This window comes from Falco biarmicus, chromosome 1 (genome assembly GCF_023638135.1).
Source record: "Falco biarmicus isolate bFalBia1 chromosome 1, bFalBia1.pri, whole genome shotgun sequence".
Lineage (NCBI taxonomy): Eukaryota > Metazoa > Chordata > Aves > Falconiformes > Falconidae > Falco > Falco biarmicus.
The window spans coordinates 112,305,080-112,332,199 of record NC_079288.1 but is presented as its reverse complement, the minus strand read 5'-3'; the positions used below and the strand labels follow the sequence as shown (position 1 = coordinate 112,332,199).

Sequence of the window (27,120 nt, the reverse complement as noted above, 5' to 3'; positions counted from 1 at the left end):
AATCAAATAAAATTAACTCCTACAAACATAGCCAAAGATCCTTTTTTATTGCCTTTGGGGTAGTTGTATAAAAGGCACTGAAGCTTTAGTTTCATTAGGCTAGTAACACTTGCAATAAAGTATTCCTTTTTAATACCTGAAGTCTTCAGGAAAATTAATAGCTTTACAGAATGTTGAGAGTCTTCTTGAAGCATGACTCCAGGTGTAAAGACAGGTATCCTTAAAACTGAAGTATAATAGGTTATTTTGTAATGGGACTAACATGTTACCCTTACTCTGACTCTTTGAAGTTATGCAAGACAAGCTAGGTAGTTTGTTGAACGCATGAAATCGAAGTCTTCAGAGGAAACACTTTCACTGCACTGAACCTGGAAGAGAGTCCTCAGCCTAGAACTCTTCCCTAAGACAATGCATGCACAAGATAGCAGTGCTACAATGATGGTGAGTGTCTCTAAGTGTCTGAAAATATCTTGGTGTAAAGAACTGTATTTTATCGCTTTTCTTAGTAGCGGCACTTTTTGGAAAATTCATATGTGATAACTTCTTATTTCCATGTTACTTTCCTGAACAAGAACAATCTAGCAGTAACCATTAAATATAACTTTTGAATTTAACTTAGTTTAAGACAGGAATTAAACTCGGTTTTAGACACCTAAAAGATTGAAGACAGAACACAGGTCCAATTAGTAAATAAGTAAAAGTAATAATAACAAAGAACACAGAACTGAACCATTCAGTAATTTCTAATAATTAATACTACTTATGTGGTTTGGCAATAATAGAAGCATTCACAGTGGTAATAAAGAGCTCTCTTTTTTTCATATTGTGAAATAGATCTGTAACAGCATTAGTAAATTTGATTATTTAATTTAATAGTAAATCTAGTTATGCATGGCAGTGTTGTAATGTATGATGTAAACCTTCCAAGCTAATGGAGTTAGGAATTGGAAGGACAAATTTGTGTTTGAATGAGATCAGAAATATAAATTTCATTTTTCATAAAGGTCAAATGATCCTAGGAAAGAAATAAAGTGTTAAGAATGTTTAAAGAACATAAAAAAGGATTTAAGAATTGCATTCAATAAAGTACTCCATAAAGTGTGCATGATTTTAAGTACATCCTTTCTAACTCTTCAATCATTTTTCCAACACGTTATCATACAGATGATTCTTGACAAAGCAAATAATTAATACTATGCAACTGTGACCAAACAGTAAACAATTTAAAATAACTTTTACTAATATATGGACAATTTAGTGGCTTATCAGCATTTATTCAAATTCAGGGTGACTTCAGATTTTGAATTAAACTTTTCCACCTGTTTTGCAAACAATAGGTTTCTTATGATTCTTAGCCTGAACACTTAAATGTTCCTTCAAAGATCTTGTGTTTTGAGACATCATTTAACTGAGATGATTTTTCTAGAAGAAATAAAGTATTGCTATTCTAGCTGATCCAAATGCTGTTTTTTCCTGTTCAAGATTTATCAGATAATTTAAAATAATGTCTACAGAAACATTATTTTAATTATGCAAAACTCATAAAGCTCAAAACAATTTCTTTCATGATTTAGTGCCAGTTATTTCAATTTTGCAGGCCACTAGCATTACAGTTTTAATTGTTCTATTCAGCCCATTTTGATACTTTTAGGACCAGATGTTTTTATATTGGATTTAGGAAGACTGCCTGTTTGTATTCAAAAGAAGCCCATATATGTTTGAAAAATATTTTCCGCGGTATGGCCAGATGGAAACTTGCCATGAAATGAGGATCCTGAAATGATTCAAGAAGGCACTCAAAATTTCTTGAACTTGCTAGTATGAAGGGATTTTGAAACTGTTTCCGCTACAAGCTGCTTCCTTTGATACACCGATATTTTTTCATCATCAGAAAAGATTATTAGCTATAAGACAACTTTTTACTTTTTCTGCCCAGTGTTTTTTTGTACAATTACCTTGATAGAAGAACAGTATTAAGAACCACAGGAATTCCAGAAAGTGCTACACTTTTCTTTGTAAATGTAGTTTTGGTCTTGAAAACTAAGAGGTATTAGCAAGGTGTGTCCTGGATGGACCACAGACATTTTCACCAGGAACAGTCACTGTTTATGGATGCAGCATTTCTCAAACTCTTACACATTGAGTTTTACTGTCTTGGAAACATACTACAATCTTGGCCAAATCTGGGGGAAATGGAAAGCAAAAGCTGTATGCCCTATCATGAATTTATTTTGTTGGTTTTGGTTTTTTTGTTGTTTTTTTTTTTTTTCCCTGGCGCTGCTCATGGCTCCTATGTGGGCTGGCTCGATCAGGTACACAACCCTTCCGAGAGCTCGGTGCGCTATAAGCAGGCAGCTAGAGTAACTGGATTCACAAGGCTGGGGCTTAGATGAGTCCAGCAAAGTAGTTCAGCTCAATTTCAGCGAGGAAACAGTTAAAGTGCTCGGTGTTCCCCTGTGCCCGGGAGGCAGCCTTTGTGTTTAGCATTGGCAGGGGCTCGGTTTGGGCTGGAGGTTTGTTTTAATTGGGGGAGGGGGCAGAAAAGAGGGGACGCTCTGACTTCTTCGGTCTCTCTCTTTCTTTTACTGATTTAGCGGAGGTGGAGATTTTCAATCCCACCCAGTCAGACGCAATCGGGAGGATCTAGGAAGACTATCCCAGGAAAAGCCACTCCGAGGAAATTCGCGGCAGCAGCAGCGGCAGCAGCCGCAGCATGAGGGTGAGCCCGAGCGAGAGCCCGGCGGGGGACGCTCGCCGGGGGTGAGTGCAGGGGGAGCCGGGCTGCAGCGCTGCCCCTTCCCGGGGCCAGCCGGGCGCTTTCACTTCTCCATAACGCTGCAGATGCTGATTAGGTTCCGACGGCGCACCTCTGCGTGCGTTTGTGCCGGTGCGGGAGAGAGAACAGGAGACAGCGCACAAGGCTCCTTGGGAGAACTGTTATTAAATGAAGTCTCACAAAATAGAGATCCTGGTCAGATGCTCTATATAGGCTGCAGGGGAGGTAGTACTGATTTGCCGAGCGTGTGTTGGATTCGATCTTTCGGTAGCGTTACAAGCGAGAATGTTTTCTTTTGTGCGAGAGGAGTGGGGGCCCGGCGGGCTGTGCCGTGCCGCGCCGCGCAGGGCGCCGCTCCCGGGGCCGGCCGGGGGCAGCCGCCGCCGCGTCCCGCCGCGCCTCCGTGCCCCGGGGAACTTGACTGGCTCCTGTTCACATCTCCGCTGCCTTTCGGGCAGATTGATCACTGGTAACGTCGTAGCTCGTCTTTAATCTGTTGAACAGTTTCGTTTCCAGTAGCGTGGTGTCTTCTGGTGGACGTAGGCATTTTCTGGCTTGGTACCCCAAGCAAGTTTGGAGTTTTGTCCTCCGCATCTGCGGCTCCTTCTGAGGTGCTGTGGGAGCACAGGCACGGCACATGCCGCTGGCCTCCAGATTAACCCACCTCACACCCCCAGGTATTCAGATTGCATGTGCAGGACCATGCTAGATGACACTGTTTTACAAATGTAATTTGTTCCAAAGGGTTATTACGGATGCTAGTCTGTTACTTACATGAGGCGGTTTGCGTGCTATATTCTGTAACAATATGAATACTTTGAAAATACGCAGAGGAATTGAAGGACTGCCAGGAATCTGTAAGAAAATATCCTTAGAAAGCATTACACTGATCTTTTTCTATTTTTTGCTTCTTACGGAAAAGTTTCTTCCAGGAGAGGGAAGAGATGGTAATTGGCAATTTTATTCCCAGCTTTGCACACTGGCTGCATGCTGTGCCACCACTGTGTTCACGTGAGATATATATATATATATATATATAAATTTTTCACAAGAAAAGTCATTAAATAAGGAAGATACTGATGTAACCACTAAAGCATAGGGCTGTGGGTTCTGCTCATAACTATCACATTTGCTTGGGCAAGTATAAACTTGGGAAAGTCATTTAAATTGTTAGTGATTCAGTTTTTTCCATTTGTAAATTGGGGAACCACAGTCATAGTAAATAATAAAAGTATTAATCCTTGCCTGAAAAGAGTTACAGGCAGATACAACTGTTGTTTCTGATTGATGTAGAAACCTAAAGCGAAAGCACTTACATCATGCAAACTGTTGCTAACTGCCCTGAGATACCATCATAACTGGGATTTAATAAAGAAGGATGTACTATTTAGTATATTAAACTTTAAAATCGAGTGCATAGGAACTCACAGCTGGTCAGATCCTCATCTCAAATACACCAATATAAAAGACTGGAAACGTGGGTCCCTGGTCTGTGAAGGACAGCACACTACATGCCAGGCAGGAATACTCGAGTTAACGTTGCATTTGCTGCTGTATATAGGTACACACACACACTTCTACAGGCCACACACAACAGAAGAGGGTAATAGTAGTAAATATTTATACTGTGGCTGCATCCAGAAGCCTTATCAGTAAATTGTCTCCCACATTCTTTCTCTGGTAAATTTCTTGCTATAAACTCTGACTTAACAGCCCCATAGGGAATGAAATTAGGATTCGTTTACTTAAAAGAAGCCTCCTAAATCTTTCATGTGAGTCCCTAGAAATCAGAAAGTTATAAATACTTTACTTTCTACTCTTCTTTTGAAAACACTGCAGTACTTTGTCTTGTTTTGCAGTTATGAGCCACATAAAAAAAAAATCTTTATCTTAAATTAAACTGAGGCTTCAAGGAAACGGACTCGAGTGGCCTCCTTAGTTTCACTGGAGGTGCAGCATTTATAGCCCAGTGGCAGGGAGCCAGCTCTGGTGGTTACACATAGGCAGTCATGCTTACTGGGACAGAATGCTGTGGTGCTTTCTTTCCTATCTGGAAATGTCATGAGCTGTTGCTTACTATTCTTTATCTTTAAAAGAGCTTAAATTTGTATAATTGGCTGTGCTGTGGCTAAGTACTGAGTATGAGTTGCAATGACATTCAGGAACCAAATGACACATAGAGTCTGAAGGGCTTCACCTGGCCAGAGGTCCACCCTGAGACTATGAAAGTCTTCCTCCTAAGTATTTAGGGACTTTGGATCTGGTCCAAAATAGGATTTTAAATTAATGTATTTTCAGTCATCGTTTGAAATCCAAGTAATTATAAACTCAGAGAAAAGACTCATCGTTGCAGTACATCAAAAATAGACAGAAAATTAACAAATTTACTACTTTTAATTATTAATGCATTGCTGTTATCTTGCTTTTTCAAATAAAAAATAAAGTTTTATTTTAGCTAAAATGTAATTTGGCTCCAAGGCTTCTCTTTGCTGGTACACTTCTCTTTGCAAGACTTTTAAAACAGAACTTCATCCACCATATTTTTTCCATTCATATACAAACTCCTGTCTCAAACTGTCAGGGTTTTGTGGGATCTTATTTGTGTAAACTATCAATTACTTAGGGAATTTTTTGTATTTGCCTTTTGTCAGACACGTTATGTGGGTAACTTGGATTTCAGAGTGGTACAGTGATTATAAACAGATGTTTATACATATGTGCTGTAGAGACTGTACATTGAAATACCCTTCCTAAGTGAAAAACAGTGTGTTAGTCTACCTGTTGTATTGATTCTGCATTTCTTTCTTTCTTTTTTTTTTTTTTTTGCATATTGTGTCTCTCTGCAGATGAAGAAGTGAGAAGTATCTCACTGAAACACTGAAAAAAAACCCTGTCTCACTAAATTTGCTCTTTTGGGAGTTCAGGATGGAAGCCTTGTGTTTAAGAGTTTCCTTGCTGCTGCTGGTTCCAGGATTTGTCCTCAGTGACAGCTCTGACAGATATGCTGCCAACCGGAGTGACTTGGGAAACCACCTTTCCACTTTCTCAGGGATTGAATCCAGCATACTCCTCACCACCAGACAGCCCCTGGTGTCCAACCAAACTGTCAAATGCTCCCAGCAGACTAAGATTGCTGAAACTTTTAAATACATTAACACGGTGGTATCTTGCGCTATTTTCATCGTTGGAATGGTTGGGAATGCAACTCTGCTGAGGATCATTTACCAGAACAAGTGTATGAGGAATGGCCCGAATGCACTGATAGCCAGTCTGGCACTAGGAGACCTTATCTATATTGTCATTGATATTCCTATCATTGTGTACAAGGTAGGATACATTCTAATTGCAGTTTCCTTAAAAGTCTTACACTGTCTGTTCTCTAAGGTTACTTCTTTGTCTAAGTAGTGCTGTTTTGTCAATAGTCCACTTCAGAAAAAATACAACTCCTTTTTGTTCTACAACAAAAACCTTGCTGTCAGGTCTCACCTCCATGAAGAAAAAGTGTATCTACTTTTACAGATGAAGTAGCTCTTAGCTCTTAACCAAAGTGTTGCCTTGGGCATTTCACAGGAACTCTTCATTTATTATAGCTGCTATTGCTAGCAAAAGAATTTACGAGGGAAGACTTTATAAACTGTTCTTCTTCTTGATAGACATACAGCATTGGACTAGTTGCTATTTTTGGAATATCCTATAGTTTCTTTATATTTTTACAGAAAATATTCTCTGTGATGTGCAAGCCTCGTGTTATGACTTTGTGGAGAAAGATTATGTCAGTTAAATTGAATGTTAAGGTTCTTATTAATTATTCATTAATAGCAGATTCTCAAAATCATTCCAGTTAGTAAAATCAATTATATTACAGAACTTCTTGAAATACCAAATTTTATCTGGGTTTGTCAAAGTATAAAAAGGATTCTCAGCAGTTCTTTAATCTCATATAAAGTTACCCTGTCCCATTTTTTTCCAATTTTCCATTTTAATTAAACGAAGCCATAAAGCAGTGCTTTCTCTGAAGCAATATATGTTTACTAATGTAACTTGCATGATTCCAGGATAGGCTTGAATGAACAGACTGAGTCCTTTTTTAATATAACTCACTGAGATTAATTTATCTTAGAAAATTGTCAGATAATTTTCTAAGCTTCTATTGGTATCTTTGTGGATTGTATAAAGGTATATAGCTGACAGGATATCATAATTTTTCTTTCTTTTCTCAGGAAAAAATGTCAGGTGTTTCTGTTAGTAAATGAACCACTAAGTAATATAATGAAAAAATCCCCATTGCTCACAATTTTGGCCCTTAAAAATTCTAGAGATTTAACTTTTATTTACATGTGTTTTAAACAAAACATTTTAATGCATAACTTTGTAGTAACTAGTGTCCTGTGGTTTCAAATTGGATTTTAAAATTAAAGAAACAGTGAACTGAAAAGACACGTTTTGTATCTATCTAACTATTGACCTGCATTATAATGGAGGTATTGATAAGACAAGATCATAAAAATTTGAATTCTTTCCATTAATGGGTTAAAAATATGTATATTTGCATACATTTGTACAGAGGCATATTATCTGCAGTAAAATGCAGTCTAGTTCTGATCTTCCAGTAGTCTAAATTACAGATAAGCCTTTTAACTTTATCTGGGTTTAATATAATATGAATTTGAAACTAGGATAAAGACTGTTAATAATAATGCACATGATTTAATGGAAATTCCTAGTTTCCACTTTTCATTATTCCACCTGGAAAATTAATCAATTTTTTGATACGATAGCAGGTATCTGTATAGTATTTTGGATTAACAAGTTGATGAAAAATATTAGCCTCTGCCTGATTTGAGATTCATCGGCCTTCCATAGCTGTGTGGATGCCTAATGGAATGTAGGATTTGGGCTTTACGTGTTTTCATTATTCTTGGCAAACTAGACGCGTAGCCTGGACTGCATCTCCCATGATGCATTACAGTTTCCTCCCTGGTAATTTATCCTGATGTCTTTATGGATAATTGCTAAGGCACTGTTCTTACTTCTGGTGGTATTTCTGATAAGAAATTTTAAGGAAAAATGGCACGTGTTTTTTTTAGAGCTCAGTTTGGGAAAGAACAGCTATTTTTATTGTACAATTTTTACTAACCTTTCAAGAGCCCTGCTGCTTCTTCACAGAGGAATGGAAATCTGGAATTAATTTTGCCTTTCAGAATTGCCTTTTGACAGTCTTCTGAAAATTCTTTAGAAGTTTAGTTAAAAGTAACAAACATTATTTTTTCCACTCCCTTTATTACTTTGCAATACATTTTTTCTATTAATTTTCTGACACTTCTTTGGCATTCTGTAGTTTCATTTGCCTTGCTATATCTTATATGATAAGTCTGTGGTCCTGAATATCTCTGTACAAATGAAATTACCTTAGTCTATATGAAAATTGAGTTCTGTACTGCAGAGAACTATTTGATAAATTGTGAATGAAACCGCAGCCCCTTGACATCAATGTATGTCAATTCCCATATGTAAGAAGGCAGAATTAAAACTGCATTTACAAGCATAATTATAGGTTTTAGTACTTTTTTGAGTGCTTGAAGCTCCAAAATAAATTACTTAACAATTACCATATACAACTATCTTGTTGTATAAGGTTAGCTGCATGTATTCTGATACAGGGAAGCATTTACAGCATTTATAAGGGAGCTCTAGTACTTCTGATAGGAAATTCTGTTATTATTTATAGTCCATTTTTCATATAAACCATTCAGCAATATGTCTGCTTACATTACAAGTTGTTTGAAGATTTTTTTAAATTAATGCTATTTAAAAAGTATGCATTCACAATGCCTGTTTGTACCACTAGGGATCCTAAAATCTGTAGCACCATTTAGCTCCTCTTGTTGAGAGACAGTATGAAGGTTGGTCACTGGAAATATCACAGATCGATGGTGGAAGTGACAGTCTTTCAAGGAAAAAAATTAAAGTGGTTTGAATTCTGTTTAAATTTTGAAGTATTTTATACACAGTTCTGAACTTCTGTTCTAGCTTCAGAATCAGCCTCATGTTGAACCATGTATTAGTATCCTATATAGACCAAGGGTGTCAAACTCTGAATACCTTATAGGTCAGATCTTTATTTTTAGGAGGACAAAAGAGCTCTGAAATCAGAATTAAACAAGCATTCATCTGCTTATTAAAATGACCAATAGTACAGTATTTAAGATGGTCGCATCATGTAGAACAAAATGCGTATTACTATGTAACTATAATGTAATATCCTAAATAGGTATAATCACTTTCCTGAAACATCAAGTAGCCTTAACTATTTCAAAACTACTTCTGAAAGAGAAGTAGATAATGTTACTTATATTCAAATCCATTTTACAAATCCTTGGAAAGAAGCAGACACAAGATTATAGTGATTGGAAATGTAAGGTCTTAGGAGAATTGAGTCCATCATACTGTTATGCCTTTACACAATTAACAAAGATCTAATGCTGAAAAATCCTGTAATTTATGTCAACTAAAGATATGGTCACAGGCATTTGACATTTTTATCTTTTCCTCATGGTACAGCAGGCTCAAAAATTCCCCCCTTACTTTCTCCAATTACTGTAATTATATAGTGGATTCCCCTTAGCAATTTGTTAAATGGATTGAGATGTGAGTAATATTAACTAGCCTCCTTTGAAGATATTCTGGATGTATTAAAGCCCATTACACTTAATTACTGCTGGTATATCTACTTCCAGTATCAAATCAATATTAAAAATTGTAACAAATTGAGCGTTACAGGAAGGGTGCCAGTTATAAATCCAGCCTTAACAGACTGGACCAAGACAATTTCATTTTCAATCACACTTTTTTAGCACCTGGGCCCAAATAGTTTCCTCTACCCAAAACATACCCATCTCAGACATTCAAGACGTCAAAGCCTAAAGACTCCAAAACAGGAAGAATGACTTCTTTGCAGTGAAAAGAAAACTTGGAAATGCAACTTTTATGTTCTATGCTGCTGTAGTGGTAAGGTTAAGGCACTGAAGAAGAAACAGGTTTCATACCTCCTTTTCTAGTATCAGGTGGTGTAACACATAGCTGAAAGTTGCTGCCTCACCTGCATTACCCATCACTGCCACGTGTATTTGTAGCAAATAAGCAGCTTAGTTTGGATGCAATACAAGAGAGCTTCTTTAGAGGACTGCTTTGCATAAAGAAACTAGGCAGTTTTTTTATGGCTATACATAGGCGACAACAGAATATCCACAGTACCACTATTGCCTTGGTTGCGCTAAAGCTTTAGAAAGCCCTTACAGCTGCTGCTGCTGTCACTGGCTAAAATTCAGCTAAGCACCAGCAAGAACAGGTACTGCCCACAGAAAAAGCTGTCCATGGCTCTCTCCTGAGTTATGGAGCTAGAAACACTCTAAGCCAAGGCTCTCATCTGTGGAATGGCAAAACTCAGTTTTAACTATGTTCTTGGGAAGTCCTAATCAGTCTCCGCTTCCATTTTTATGCAATTTAGAGAAAAATATTTAAATGAGTTCTATTAATTGAGAACTGACCTACATAGGATTGACATAAATTATATTGCCTTACATCTTCATATGCTTAACTCTTTAAACCATTAGTTTGTAAAGAAGTTGATGAAGCAAATTAGCCAGCTTGTAACGTGTTTCTTTAAATGTGAATAGCAAACGTTTTCCTAATTATTTTACTGGTATAAAGTGAAAGACATCTACCCAGAAAACAAGCAAGAGTACCAACTGCTCAACCTCTCAATAAGATGATGTTTTCTTTAATAAAATAAGCTATGTTGTTTGTAAATTGGTATTCATGCTTACCTTCATTGTAACACCACCTAAATCTGAGTAGTCTACCTAGAACACTATGAGTCTAAACATCAAAGGTAGCTGGCAGTAAGCAAACATCTTCAGCCATTTTGTCTTCAGTAAAAGGAGACTTGGCTGAGGCATTTCTAGTCATGGATGTTTTTCAGCATCAGAGCACATGCATAAATTTTAGACCAATCCCTTCTCAATCACAAATTATTTGGCATATCTGATTACCTTTACTAACAGTACTAATATTATTATACATAAACAGGAATGATAAGTAAACACATTGGGACTGATCCTGTAGGCTAACAGAGCAACTGACATCCACAGCAGTTAATAGTTTTGTGCCAAAGGAGTATAAGGCCAAGCCCACAGTACACATAAAGTTAAGTGTACTTAGAAAAGAAACCCCCTTTTAGAAGCAGAATTTGTCATATGTGCAGCCTATATTTCTCAATGAAGTACCAACACCAGCAGGAAATATTGATGCCACCAGCTTAACAAGCACATTCTGGCTTTTACTGAATTCTTACCAGTGATTCCAAGAAGTGACACATTGGTAGCCCAGTGTGATGCAGCAATCCATATAACTTGCTCAGAACATGACCTGTTATCAGGGTGTATGTCTCCATGTAGTGATCACACTTAAAAGAAATCTAAAGGTAACACAGGAATTGATCACTGAGTCCTGCAGGCAGAAGTTACCCAAAACGGAACAGGGAAGGGAAGTCCTTCAGGACTCTGTTCTCTCCATTTACAGGCTACAGCTTCCTGGCAGAAAGTGTTTAATGTGCATACCAAGGTAGGAGTTAAGGAAGAGATTTTATAATCTAGGTCTTAGTTCAAGATCCACTCTGCATGGCTCCGCTTTGATGGGGTGGGATATATGTTCCCTTCAATGCACAGGCAGCTCCTCCCTCATCTTCGATTTCACATCTCATGCCTGCCTTGCTGTTTTGTGTATTTGTAATACTGTACCGTACCTAGAGACTCTAAGTTTAAGAGAATATTTTAGTATGTTCTCTTTATTTTTCAGTCAGATGAACTCTACAGATAACAAGGAATTGTGTATGTCCAGGGTTTACCAGTTCTGCAGTAATTTCTTTGCAATTCTGTCACTCCTTTAGCAACACACAAAAGAATAACAAAGCAATATTTTGCCCAGGGATTGAAAAAATTCCTTTCAAAAATCACCATGCACATAAGCACACCTTGCAGCTCATTTCCCTGAAGAAGAGCAGCACAGCTTGAGAAACAGTCTACCTAAAAGGATGGAAAGTTAGCCAACACCACAGAACAACAACAAAAAAAATAATCCTACTTTGTAAACAGCAAAAATACCACAGGGGATATGTCTAGAGTTGTTAGGAATGCTTTACCATGAAGTAGACTTTTTTAATAAATAGAAACATTTAATATTTATAAAACATATATATAAAATATATAAAAGAACGTAAAACTTAGGATTTATCTTGTTACCAGTTAATTGAGACAGAATGTTCTGCTTCAAAAACAGGGCATTTGTCTTCTTACCTTTCAGGATCTCTTGAACTATAATCTGTTTTCTCTTGTGTAAAAACTATACATTACTTTCCATAGCTGCCTAAGCAGGAGAAAAAGACTGTAGGCATTCATGAAATGGCATGAGACCCTCTGCTATTTCTACCTTGACTCAGCTGGACAAAGATGAGCAAAATAGCACAAAAAGCTGTGGTAGGGCAATTCAGAGGAAAAAACCTCTTTGATGGTTCTCATACATCCCCACATAACCTTTTTTCCTTCCAGAAAAAAACACAATCAGCCTTTTATCCACCCAAAGTGGAAAAAAGACAGTATTCAGTTACAGTAAAATTAGGAACATACTTCCTGCAAAGAACAGTCGAAGAAATGCAATGTGCCTTTTCCACCATGGCAGTATTGTGAATCTAAGTACAAGGAAAAAACCCAGGTGATACAAAAGTTACCAGAAGCCCTAACTATCATGTCACTGTGATATACTCAATATTAGTCTTGTGCCCTGTATTATAAATGTTAGTCTTGTTCTTTGCTTTTCTCTACTTTTCCTCTACTCACTGTCCTTCCTAAAGCTGAGGCTTTTCACTCCAGCAGTGGGAAGGGAAGGAATACCTAGAGACAAGCTGTGTTCCCTCTCCTTCACTCTTACAGCTCTCCCTCTTTCCTGCGAAGTGGTAGAGCACAGCTGAGTTTACATACGTGGAACGAGCAACAGTCTGTGGGTCTTAAGCAAGAAATGGATGAGGATTGTGCTGCAATGCAATTCTCTCTTGGAGGAAGAAGAGAAAGGCTTGAGAATGTGCAGTGAATTCTTGTCCTATGAATTTTCATGGGGATAGAAGGGTCCTGGTTGAGTCACTGAATCAAAATACCACAAGCAGGAGACTCAGTCCACCCTTCTTCCTAACTAACCAAACATACAGCTCAGAGACACGAGGAACACTTCAGACAGAACCTTCATTTTTTGCCACTTAATGCAGTCAGTTCAGCAGTATAGACCTTGAACACTTCTGTGTTCAGTCAGATTTCACCTGGATTCCAACCAAAACACCAGGTACCATATTTGATCCATGTCTTGAAACAGAGAAGGTCATACATAACTGTAGAACACAATTTAAGGCAGAGCTTTACCAAGACAGCCTAATGTCTCCTAGAGTAAACTAGCCTTAAAACAAACCAATTAAAAATCCCCAAATGTGCTGATCTTTCAGAAGGAGAGGAATTTCTCTGATCTTTCTTTCTGAGCTATGCTGCAAGGAAAGGAAATTAGCCCAGAATACATTGGTTTTGTAACTCCTATTCCACAATTAGGAGAAGCTGGTCACTTATACAACTAGACATTACCTAGACAAACATAAATCTGTGGGTTTGGTCCCTTTCACTATTACTGCACAAATGTAACAGAAGTCATGGAATAAAGAAGGTATTTCTATTTGTCCTGCTGAAGACAGAACAGAAATCCTGACTGCCAGAGTTGTGACATCAGTATTGCTGAACACTTACATGCCATGAAACTCAGGAGAGCATCCTGCATGGGGGTGACATGAGGGGCAAGCACTGTCTGGATGAAATACAGTTTAGTTTCTGGGAAACAAGTCTCGTGTGTCAGCGCAACAACAGTCCCAAGCGGACATAGGAAGAGAACAGTCCAAAGTGGACATAGAAAGAGGAGGACTCTAGAGCACTAGGATTTGATTAGAGCAGGAAAGGGCAGGTATGAAACCTTTGCTTTCATCCTCAATGCCATGTGGCAGAGAGGACCTCCTGACACGTAGTTGTTGAACCGAAGCAGTTTTTATAGAGCAGCTCAAAGGCAGTTCATATCCAGCACCTAACCCAGTCCATCTATTTTGGGCTGAGCTCGAGGGCTCATCATCTGCCTGTAAACACACAGTACCAGCCTAGTATTAGATAAACACTGTGGATGCACATGAGCATATACTGGTGAATACTCTTGTGGTTGGATTATAACATTGTCTCTTTTAGACTGTATAAAAATTGCTTGGGATGCACAGTGGGACTTTATGTTTTGTACATCAGCTAGCATGCTAATGGGGGTTAGAAAATAGCAACAGCAGTAGAATAAAATCAACTGAGTGACATTTAAAAATCATTGCAAAGGAATGTTCTCAGTGCTGCTGTCTTGTTTGTTTCAAGCTGCAGCGTCAGGGCAGAGAGGCCATATAAAGCAGCAGAGAAGGAGGGATGCTCAAGGAAGCTGTGGCTGTCTGGTCACTTTGCTGAGGTTTTTTAAGACCAACAGCAGAACCTTTAAATCTTGGTTTCTGATTTCAGTGTAAAAATATGCTGTTGATTACACTCTTCTCCCACTCAGGAATTGCACCACGGTTGAACTGTGTGAAATATTCCTAAGCTGCAAACTGCACAAGGGAAAAAGTGCATTTCCTTTGCCACATCTTGTTTTGAAACCTCAGAGATTTTGTGAGTGGGTTTGCAAAAGCACAATCCATTTTACCAACTCATGGAGAACTGGGACACAAGTTGGAATAATCAGTCTGACTCCTCCTACCCTTGTGCCTTGAGAGAAGATGTAATCTGCTAAAATTTTATACCCATTTTGTTTGGATATTAAAATATGCAAAAGCACTGGGAAAGCAGAGCCAGTAGTGCCAGTTCTTATATCATACGTAAGTAAATGAGAAGTAAATCAATTACATTCCTAGGCCCGTTTTTTTATACAAAATAAACATGTTATTTCCTTCTGAAGTTTCTGTACCCTGCTAGGGCAGAACAGAGGGCAATCGACTTATTTTGATGTAAAATTAGTAAAACCAAAGACAGGATCAGATTTGCCAACTAAAAATATCTACAGAATTAAAAACTGGCATCTGATCCAAGGGGAAGTAATGAATGCATAGCTGATGTGGAATGATAATGGAGTATACCTGGGGAAATGATTGCAAAGCTAATCTTAAAAATCAAATTATTTAATTCTGACCCCAGTGATTTTGATTAAAATCAACTTGAAAAGAATGTCTAATGATTTGGTACTGATGTTACTTCAATTAGTAGAAAAATGTAAGAAACAAAAGGAATAACATACTTTTAAAAAAGGAAAGCTTCCTGGGATTTGAGGTAGATGTGTACATGAGTTATTGAACCTTTTTCAAGTACAACACTTCTCTTTCTGAAGCTAATATTTGCCTTGTAGTAACAAAATTTCACAGTCACTTTTTTCACAGGATTTCACAGTTTGTTTCTGTTGCTGGGTTTACACTGCAGCCACAGTCAGTGCACATAAATGAATAGGTGGATGCCCTTCAGTTCCCTTTTTAAGTGTGATCTGTAATGATAAATCTGTTTTGGGGCTCTCGTTGGCAAAGGGGATTAACAAAAGTCTGCTAGGGCCTCTTTTCCCTGGTGGTGCCATTTATAATTTAGCCTTCACTCAGTGGTGCCTGAAAACTATTCTGATTTTACCCAAACCCAGACAACAGTCTGGAGCTGAAATTCCACATGACTACAACTGGTTGGAGAACTACCGTGGATTCAGATCTCCCCTTCCTTTTCCAACATTTTTTTCTGCTTCCCCAATATAAACCAAAACCCTATGCAAGAGTTCTAGGCAAAAGGCAAAAATACACCCTGCAAACCTTTGTTCTGATATTGCAAATCTATCTAGAAAATAATTCTGCTGGAGCTTTCAATGTTTTTCATTCAGTCTATAAATACAGATAAAATCAGAGGAACTAATCAACAGCTTGCAGTTATAATCTCATTACCTTTGTTACTGAAGGTACCGACAATAGTCAAATCACCAATCCTAGTGGTCCATTCACTAGCCTTCTAGCACAAGGGAGATTTGCTCTCATCAAATATGATTGTCCTAAACGCAAATGTCATTGCAAAGGTGCTTGCATTTTCTCTGCTGTGGTCTTGATGGTAAATAAGATACTCGGCTCTCCTTGAAGAGGGCAAGAGTTCTCAATGTGCCAGAAGAGACACAGCAACACATAGTAACAGAACAAGAGCAAATGGAACCACATTTATGTGATATTCTAACACCCTCAAGAAACAGGGAGTAGACAAACTTGGATTGATCGTATAGCTTATGTTGAGAAATCTCATTTTAATATTCAGCTGAAGAGAAAAAATAATTCAGTGAAACTATAACACCTAACAGATAATACCTTTTCTATTTAATGAGCTGTCACACACATTTGTTTCACAGTGTTAACACCCAGTTGGCTGAAAGCTATGAATTGCTAAAATCAGTCTTGAAATACAAGTAATCAAACGACAACGTGAATATTGTCCTAGAGAGACACAGGCAACATGTAGAACATAGCTTCTTCCAGCATTTTTGAGGTATTACTTGGGGGGAGGGGGGAAGTAAGTTAGCATTGCAATGAATGACTAAGAAAAAGAGGGGATGTGAAAATGACAGCTAAGGACTGACTATAAAGAGGAGATTAATTCCTACAAATCTGGCATTCAGTGATAAACTTCCTGTACTGTAAGGCAAAGTACTCTGAAAAACTCATGCTGTGAAAAAACCATAAAGGTAACTCTTACCTTAACTGAGATAAAGACAGATGTGTATTTTATTGTTGAAGGTAGTGATTATTAGCATGTTTCAAATTAACAGTAATTTAAATAGAAATAAAATGTTTACTTTGAATACTACAACCCTGAGCTAAAGCCAAAATTTGTTTTACAAATTATGCAGACAGAATCCATCCACTCTTCCTAGATGAGTGTGTTCCAGAGCCTAAGCTTCTACTGAAAAAAATTTCTAGTCCTTATGGTTGCAAAGACAACTTTCAAAACGTGAACTCACTGTAAGCACAGAAGTCTGCCCAAGTATGAAGATGGCCTGGCAGAACAGGTCTGCGAGAAAGTAAACTGACAACAACAATTCAAATATCTATTGATTTAATCTAATTCCAAACAGTATAATCTTTGTTCAGTTTTAACTGCAAAAATGTTAAAAATATGTAATTCATAGGTTGTGTTTATCATTGAAAGAACACAACTAATTTTTGCATGCAGAGTGTAATGGCATCAGCCCTTGCACATTTGTGCAGATAAAAATATGGTTCCTTGTTTTCTCTTTTCCATTTTGCACTCTTGCCCAGGGGCTACTAGACTGTGGCACATCACACATAGTGTATTTGTTGGAAATGCTTGATGTGACACCAGTTTATTTCCATCTCATGCATTTGAAAATAAAAGTGTTGTGAAGTTTAAATCTATTTTAATTCCATAAAACAGTCCCAGGTCTGGATCTGACTATCTTAAAAAAAAAATCAATAAATTTAGGTTTTAAAGGTTTCAGAAGCTTGGCTTATAATTGCTACTCCGTAGTATATAATTTGCTGTCTTCCTCTGAGGCAAATAAAAGCATCTCCAAATTTAGACAGTCCCATCAAAATATTCTGTGTTCTAACTTTTGTTCATTAAGGCTTAATATAAGTCCAATAACTGCACAGTAATAATAATTAGTTACTTATCCAGTAAGACAATTATTATTACTGCCTTTAAAAATGTGCCCCCTGTTCATATAGGGTATACATCATCTGCGAGGATATTGACAGAGTTACATATTTGGCTCAAGCACTTGATATTTTCATTTAAAATCTAATGCTTTGTATTACACATCCGCTTTAAGAGAAGTTGGTAAGAGCATAAGAACTGCTGGGCTATATTACACAATGAACTCATCTTACCTCTTACTCAGTATCCTACTCCCGACAAAAGCTCAGTAGCAGGGACTTAGGAAAGAAGATTACAAAACCAGTAGTGCAAGAGTGACTTCACCCTTCTGGTGAGGTTTAGTGACTTCATTTTTCAAAAGAACTATTCATGGTGACTGTAAGATCCCTTTCTTGAGTGGAACCAGCTAAGTTAGAGCTCAGTACTCTGTATGAACCTAATATTTTTTCCCTTATTACACTCACACTGAATGTAATCTGCCATTTTACTGCCAGGCACACAGTAAAGGGAGATCTGTAACTCTGCAGTCAGTTGTAGATTTGACTATCCTAAATAATATTGTATCCTGTATTTTGTATCTGTACTTGTGCAAAGCTTTAACAGTTACAGCTAGAAAGATTACTGTTTTCATGCTAATTATTCACAATTATTCACATAAATCAATGTATTCGTATTTGTTATGTAAATGTCTCCTTGGAAATACTAATCTAAACTCCAGCCACTCACTCACATCTTTTCAAATAGATGCTTTTCTGTTGCCTTGTAGTACAGCCCACAAGTATGTGTGATGCTACTTCTTTAAAACATCATATGGAACAAATTATGTATGTACAATATTTTCCTCACACTCTTAAGAATCTGGCAGAATCTACTTGCGTGCAGCATGAGAATTTGGCTCTGAGGTATTTCATTATGAACTGCAAATTATGCTTTAACTGCTTAGTTCTGGGACATGGTAATTGCAAACATTTATGACAGGGCTGAGTTAGATTTTCATTTTTCCGTACTGATGGTTGAAGCACAATAATAAAAACTGTTTTAACATTGCAAGTTACTATGACAACAGTACAAGATCAACACCTAAGTTTAAACTTTCTCCCTCTGTGCTTCTATAGTAGCACTTACTTCCCAGATTCCCTCAGTACTAAGGATATGCTTGAGGTATAGAGAATTCCAGGTTACAATGGCAACAAATAATTACAATTGTTACATAATTGCTAAGTTCCTGTGTAAATATGCTGATTATTTTATATCTTCTCTATAGCTCCTTGCTCAGAAGTGGCCTTTTGGAGATTCTGAATTTGGACAGTTTCTTTGCAAATTCCTTCCCTTTATTCAGAAGGCATCGGTGGGAATCACAGTCCTTAATCTCTGTGCCCTTAGTGTGGACAGGTACAGTATGTTTTATTCTTTTGACAGACATTGTTCTTGCTCTTGCAGTTTTCCTAAAACTGGGAGCACTTGGTATGGTCTTAGAAGGCAGACTACAGTATAGGTGCAACTTACATTCTGTTTTTTGGTATCCTGGCTATAACAAGGCACCACATTTGTGGCTGAAAGTATAATATAACTAACTAACTTTACAGTGTTTTTAAAGATATTTAAAAGCTCTAGTAAAGCATTATTTCAATTTCCTTTACCAGGCAAAAATTTATTGGGATTTGACTCAGTATTCAGGCTTCTCGCTTTCATATGACTTCACGTTTGTTCTGTATCTGAACAGGATCATAATCTTTAGTCTTAAAATATTTTTTTCAACTCATTGCCTATGGACCATAATTACAGTGCTTACGCTGATGACTTCTATAACTAATTGAGTTTTACTGAAAAACATCTTGGAAACTTGCTTTGATAGTTTGACATTGATAGTTTGAAAATTAATGTCTCTGCTAAAAGTGCTCAGGAAGATACATAAAGTTTTTGATAGAACAACAGCTAAGATGCTTTTGAACATTATTCTTTTATATTTTTTTCATACATAATAAGACAATAGCAGATGAAGACTCCACTTCTGTAAAAGTGGTCTTTTATTAGTCTTGAGTTTACTTGATCATGTTCTAGTCTAAAATATAAGTAATTCTGATACAGAAAATATTGATAAATAAAATACATTATGTATATTAGTACAGTGATGATGCAAAGGTAAAAGAAACTTTAAAATTAATCTTGGTTTTGTTTTATGTACAATGTTGACGTACAAGGTTTGCAATGGATGAGTAACTTAGTAGTATCCATCTGCCTGAAATACAGTTCCTTATTGCATTAGTAACTCATTAGCTGAAGCAAGAAACAAAATTGTAACACATTAAAGTGTTCTTTTTCCGTTTTTGAGTCTGAGAATTGAAAAAAAATTCTATTTCTCAACCAATATCTGCCCATGGCTTGCTTTAAGGAATAAATAATAGATCAAGCACATATGAAACCAAGAGTTTGTTAGAGATGTTCTGACCAACGCAGTTTCACTAGATTTAGTCCTACTGTTACATACATTTTCATAAATTGGAAGTAACTCAGCTGAAGCTACCTCTTTATATGGTTTTCTTTTTTTTTTTTTTTTGCCAACACTGATTTGCTAATCCTCACAACAACGAAACACTGTTTTCATTTAAGAGTAAAATCTTGTATGGGATCAGACTCAGACTATTTAATTTCCTCCCCCAGTTTACAAGCTTGGCCAAGCACATATTCATTATCATCTGGTGCTACTCTAGTAAATGGTTGCAGAGAATGTGTGTTAGAAAATAGGTGTATATGGGCAGATTTCTGATATTGGCTAACATGAAGTGAATGTAGGTTAAATCACCACTAAGGTCAGGCACTGGAAGTGGCGTAGTCACATTAATACAAAATTCCACATTAGCTAATGTTTGCTTTTTAGTATGGAAAATAATTAAATATGGAACTGTGTGCTTTCACAGCTGAACTCTTTCTGGTCTACAGACTAGTTATTTTTTTCCTTAAAAAGCTTCTGAAAACTAGCTTATTTACAATTATTTTGGGTGTCTATATATGGAATTGCATTCTACGAGGTATAAAGGTATAAAAAGATAGAGTCAATAGGTGTAATGAATTCAGAGCTTCACAGCTTTGATAATTGTTGCCTATCTGTCCCTCTTGCAGACTACAGCCTTAATTTAGCACAAGAGAATTTTTTTCCTACAAGGACTGTTCTCAGTGTTAACTACATCCTGTTGTGAAACTCCACTCATTACTACTGTCCTTCACACAACGTGACTCGCACTGACCGTGTATTAAGGTTTAACTGTGGGCATGCACCTTACACAGGTAAACCTACATTACACATGCAGAGGGTTTTAAGAGGCTGACAGAAACCACCAAACCAGCCATTCATCCTTTAGAGGAAGCTCACATTTGTTTCAGATGCCCCTCAGGCGTTTTTAAACTCTAGGTCATGGTGGTGATGACAGTCTGACTCTTTTTCTAAACAGTGCCTGACTGTAAGAGGAAGGATATTTCCCTTCCTGAGCTTTTACTCTTCCTTGTGTGTCAGACATAATGATTTTGATGAAGAAATCATTTTAAGAAGAGTGAAGATACGGATCTCATTTACCATATACACACCCCCTTCCTGCCTCCTCTGCATACCAGAATGCATAGAACAGTAATCTCAGGGTAGATGCTTTCATCTGGCCCAACTTCCAATAAGTGTATTAGGCAAGAAAATATTTTACCACTAAAACAAAGCTCTAAGAGCTTTATTGTATTAAGAGCTTTGCAATCAACACACTGCTAGCTATCTTTAAAATGAAGAACAGCTGAGATCTCCCACAACTAAGAGGAATAGGTTGGTGTCAGCAACTGTAGTGTCATTTAGGAAGTGTTCTGACACTAACCTTGACAGTGACTGCTTCTTACATCCTTGATCAAGTCTCTTACCTTTTCTGTACTGCTTTTGCCTCTTATAAAGGGCTGATGATACTTGCAGAACAGAAATATGTTATAGTAGTGGGCCATTTGAACAACTAATTTTCTAATGCAGCCAAAAGGAATAGGGAAACAAAAGCACCTACTCTGCAAGACAGCAGGCACAGAGAACTGACTTTTCATCAAATCATAGAATCATTTAGGTTGGAAAAGACTGTGAAGATCATGGAGTCCAATTGTTAATCCCCAGGACTGCCAAGCCCATCACTAAACCATGTCCCTAAGCACTGCACCTATGCGTTTTTGAATACCTCCAGGGATGGTGATTCCACCACCTCCCTAGGCAGCCTGTTCCAATGCTTGACCACCTTTTCAGTGAAGAAATTTTTCCTAATATGCAAACTAAACCTCTGCTAGCACAACTTGAGGCCATTTCCTCTTGTCCTCTCACTAGTTATCTGGGAGAAGAAACCTACACACATCTGCCTACAACCTCCTTTCAGGTAGTTGTAAAGAGCAGTAACTTTCCCCCCCTGGCCCCAAGTCTTCTCCTCTCCAGGCTAAACACCCCAGCTCCCTCAGCCGCCCCTCACAACACTTGTGCCCCAGCCCCTTCCCCAGCCCCGCTGCCCGGCTCTGGACACGCTCCAGCCCCTCAGTGTCCCTCCTGCAGCGAGGGGCCCAAACCTGAACACAGGATTCCAGGGGCGGCCTCACCCGTGCCCCGTGCAGGGGGACGGTCACTGCCCTGGTCCCGCTGGCCACGCTGCTGCTGACACAAGCCGGGATGCTGCTGGCCCTCCTGGCCACCTGGGCACGGTGCTGGCTCATGCCCAGCCGGCTGCCCACCAGCACCCCCAGGCCCTTTCCCCCCAGGCGCTTCCCAGCCGCTCTGCCCCGGCCTGGAGCGCTGCGTGGGGCCGGTGTGACCCCAGGGCAGGACCCGGCACTCGGCCTTGTGGAACCTCATCCAAGTGGCCTGGGCCCGTGGATCCAGCCTGCCCAGACCCCTCTGCAGAGCCTCCTGCCCTCCAGATCAGCACCCCTGCCCAGCCGGGTGTTGGTTGCAGACTCGCTGAGGGTGCACTCGATCCCCTCGCCCAGATCACAGACAGAGACACGAACCAGGACCGGCCCCAGCGCTGAGCCCTGGGGAACACCACGTGTGCCCGGCCGCCAGCTGGATGTGGCTCCATTCACAACCACTCTTCGTGCTCGGCTATCCAGCCAGCTTTCAACCCAGGCCAGAGCACACCCATCCAAGCCATTAGCAGCCAGCTTCTCTGTGTCTCACAGAATGCTGTGGGAGACAGTGTCAAAGGCTTTACTAAGGTCCAGGTAGACAATAGCCACATCCTTTCCCTCATCTACTAGGTGGGTCATCTTGTCATAGAAAGAGATCAGGTTCATCATGCATGACCTGCCTTTCATAAGCCAAGGCTGCCAGTCCACAGATAAGATATAGCCCATTATTTATTTTTCACATACTCCTTGATTTCATTTCATAAGGCCCACAATACACTTCCTTTTTAAATTCTGATTAGGTATCATTATGGTAAAATTTATCCAAATTGTTCCAAAACCTGATCTGGATCACAGCAAAAACCACAACTGTGCTGTATTAATGAGATCAGTACTGGAAGGATAACTAGAGTTCTAGAATTATTCTTTACCAAAGAATGATGAAATCATGGAGAGGGCATAGAAAAGCATCAGAAATTATTCAGTGGCCTTACAGATTTTTTGCTTATCAAAAATGATACTTAAGAAGCCACTTAAATATAATATCCAAGTACTGAAATGTTGATGATGTATCAGATACCTATGGGGTCTTTAGGTTAGCAAAGAAAGATATAATGAGCAGTTATAGAACAAGGTTTCAGCCAGACAAATTCCAAATGAGAATAAGGTACGCATTTTTAAAAATGAGGGTGATTAACTACAAGAAGAAACCACCAGGGAAAGGGAAAGGTGTCCTGCTCTTAACGTTGTCAAATGAAGACAGGATGTTCTTCTGAAAGAAATTCTTTAAGCAAGTTTGTAACTAGGTAGGAGTGCAAAATACTTAATTGTATGTATATATACTTCATGATGTAATGAGCCTTTGTCCTTAAATACTGTGCAGCTCTAAAAATAAGCAGCAGGGAGGGACTGCAAAGTCATAAAATAGCTAAGAACAGGAGAAGAGGAAGGAGAAGAAACTAGAGGAGAGAAAGCAACTGAAGGGCACAATATACTAAAGTTGACAGAACATGCATGAGCAGTAGAAAATAGAAAGGGCAGAAAGAAGAGAAGCCACAACATTAAACAGAGAAAAGGAAATGACCTGGAAAGGAACTGAGTATTTTAGACAAGGTTGGAGACAAAAGGGAAACAAACAAAGAAAAGTAAGACAAAACACACACACAGAGATTTTAGATTGGGGAATTAAATGTAATGCATGATGCATGTATTTTATGACAGTTCCCTGGCAGACATCCTGTATTTTCTAAGTGTGAGGGAAATAAACCCTGCAGTATTTTCCCACTCCTAATTATGGGAGGTTTGTGGATAGACAAAGATCCTATATATTACATAACTCACAGAACACCCACTTGAAAAATTATACTACAAGTATTTTTGAAATCACTCTTACAGCAGTGAGTAAAGAGACCAAGTAATTGCTGGTTAATATGCAGTCAGAAAATTCTGATTTAATTACTGAGCTTCTTATGCTTTAGATGAAACCATTCATAAAATTGTTCAGCCAATAATTCCTTAACTGATAGCTACTTGAATTGTGAACTGAAAACAAAATTGCTAATAAAATACATACAGGACCCAAATCCTTACTGCTGTGCACACTGATCTTCTCACGTGCAAACCAACTATAGCTCAAACAGAACAGGTACAAAAATGCAAGAAAGCAAAGAACTGAATTCACAATTTACAACCCATTTGTTGCCATTTACATAGTTACAGAATGAAAACTTTACATCTCTTGCTTGAAAAATATGTACAGTCTACAGGCCCCCGTTGGCTAAGAACATCATTCAGTCAGGGGTGAAATAGTATTATGTACCCTGTGCAGCTGATGGGAGCGACTGTAAAATTTCCAGTCAGTAGAAAGTAAACTTCAAATTGATTGTTAGATTTCTAAAGTTCACAAATATTTGAGTATTTGTGTGGAAAGTTACATTTTTATGAGTCATTTAGTCATTAAAGCCAATTTTTTTATTTGGTAAAATGAAATATGAGAAGATTACTTATTATTTAAAATTAAATTTGAATTTTAATATGAATAACTATGTGTGAGCAGATATGATGCTGAATGTTAGTTTCTCAGTTACTTCAGTATAGTTTATTTGTTTTGGTGCTCTCAGAATTTTAATCTCATAGACCTCCCTGTGAGTGAACCACTGCCTCCCTCCTTTTTGATATTCTTTGAAGACAAGGGTGCCTTTAGAAGGTGTTTTTACTTTTAATCTGCAAGCCCTAAATGTGGTTCGCTTTAGTATGTTCAAAATCTTTACACATACATTTCTGTTAAAATGATGTACTGAGAACCTGTCCATATAAGATGTATGAGAACATGTGACTATGCTGTGTATGACTTGCTATCAAAGCAAAAGTTTCTAGTGCATTCTCTGCAAGTATGATGGTATACAAGGCCCTGACACCTTCCACTGATATTCTGTAATAATGCTTTCTGAAGTTTTTGTGAGGGGCTTACAGCCTGATCTTGCCTTCATATCTTCCTTCCTCTAATATTGAGGCTGTAGGGGATTTAACTCACAAGTCTTCCATCCTGTTAATAAGCACACTTCCAAATGAAAAAGGGGGCATGATACAGGATATCAGAAGAAATGCTGTATGTGTGAATTCCAAATTAGTGTCCTGGTTATAGAGGGGGCAAGGATGCCTTTTAATAACTTTAAATTTTGCTGACCTCTGTAGCCAAGGTTCTATATCCCTTAACTGTTTTTTCCCATTGGAAACTCTTCATTCCTTCCAGCTCAGAAATTCAAAATCCAGTACTTCCCAGTACACTCAAAGCATTCTAACACAGAGTTCTCAGCTACTCTTTTCCTTAAACCCTTGTTATTCCTGAGCCTTCAAGCCCATTGCCAAAATTATGTATTCCTTCCAATCACCCCTCTACCATCCCACCCAAATCCTTCCACAGCCTAATCCTTGAGCCCAAAGCTTTCTGATCTAAAGCTCCTCGTTCTTTCCTCTCCTTGCCAAGCCCACCCACCTGTGCAACTCAGAGCCTACATACTTACAAATTGTATCCTCCTGGTCTGTTGAGGGCATCTCCTTTCCTCAAACCTTTCACCCTCCTCGTGTGTACTGGTATGCCCTTTTGTACTCCAGTTAGCTGCTGTCACCAGCTGAAATCACCACCCCATTTGCTTTTCTCTGAAAAGCTTAACTTTGCCTTGTATCTTGGAAAGGCGTGGCAGCTGCACATACCCCAATGTATCTGCCAGGACTCAAGGGGGCAGAAAATGAGGGCATGTCTGAGGAAGAAAAAAATACTTCCCATAGTCAGGACAGTAAAATGACACAGGTCCTTACAATTTATAATCCGCTTCAGTGACTTCTTACTCTGACATTTTTTAAAGCAGTTGAATAACCTTTCTTGACTTTTTTCTCCTCAACTAAAGACTATTTCATCAGTGGATGCCATGATATATCCACATAGCACTGTCATTCCAAATGGGAAGGTGTTATTATTTTGGGGAAGACAAATAAGCAGTTTAAAAACTGTTACATCACCCTTGACACAACACTCTCCAGCATGAATTTCAGATTATTACAAGATCAAAAGTAATGTTTGTTCTTCCAATATTTTTAGATAGCACTGTCTTTGCTAAATTGTTGGAAATTATGAGTAACTCGTCTACTGCAGTTACTGCTAGACAACAGTTAAGTCTGCTACTGAGAATTTTATTTAAGGACTGGTTTGTATGCTGTATTGTATGTCTGTAAGTCTTCTCCAAATGATTTTCAAACGTTTTGACCTGAGTCAAAAGAGAGATTGAGGTCTCAAAGCTAATAAATCTCTACGAGTTTCTTGAAAACTGGCAGACAAGTAGAGAAAGACCCCCTCAGTTCCCCAACTGGGGAAAAGGCTGCAACCTGGTAACAAGAATCCTCCAGAACTGGAGGGACAGAGAAGGTAAAGAGGAGGAGGAAACGGGAGAAATGCATGGGCTGTATTTGACACTTCTTTAAAGGAGTTCCTATGTTTTACCAAGATCACAGTTATGAGGCACACACACACAGGAAAGCAGGGTTCAATAATACCACTTTTTACTGAGAAACTTGCTATCTAAGGGATAAAGTAGTGGGGAAATATGTTGGCTTTGGCATGTATAGACTTCTTAGCTAGGCACTTCAGTTTCTCATTAGAAAGGTGATGCAGAGGCCGAGATAGCTGTCAGACAGTCCTAACTAGCACTCATTTGTAACCTAAGGCAAATACAGAATATGCAGCATAGAGCCAGCATTGCATATTGCAAATAGAACAAATGCATTTTCATTTCATGAAGAGTGTTTTCACACTATTTCATTGTGTGGAAGCTGACCAGATAGCACTGATGTTACAACTGAGGTAGCTGAAGAAGACAGCTGGTTTGTATCTGTTAGAATGGCTGGTGTCCCTGGAAGTTCTTTTTTTTT

General features: G+C 38.3%; 1 protein-coding gene across 2 annotated transcripts in view; it reads left to right on the top strand.

The window, feature by feature from the left end:
- The first annotated feature begins 2,540 nt into the window (after positions 1-2,540).
- The window catches only part of EDNRA (endothelin receptor type A), a 36,175-nt gene continuing 11,595 nt past the window's right edge, over positions 2,541-27,120 (top strand). Inside the window, exons 1-3 of one of the 2 annotated variants that reach the window (XM_056361493.1) lie at positions 2,541-2,719; positions 5,623-6,103; positions 18,833-18,960. In XM_056361493.1, the coding sequence (XP_056217468.1) occupies positions 5,702-6,103; positions 18,833-18,960 (530 nt within the window). In that variant the 5' untranslated portion in view covers positions 2,541-2,719; positions 5,623-5,701. Of the gene's footprint in view, positions 2,761-5,622; positions 6,104-18,832; positions 18,961-27,120 lie in introns of both variants that reach the window. The other variant, XM_056361488.1, reaches the window with a different exon arrangement.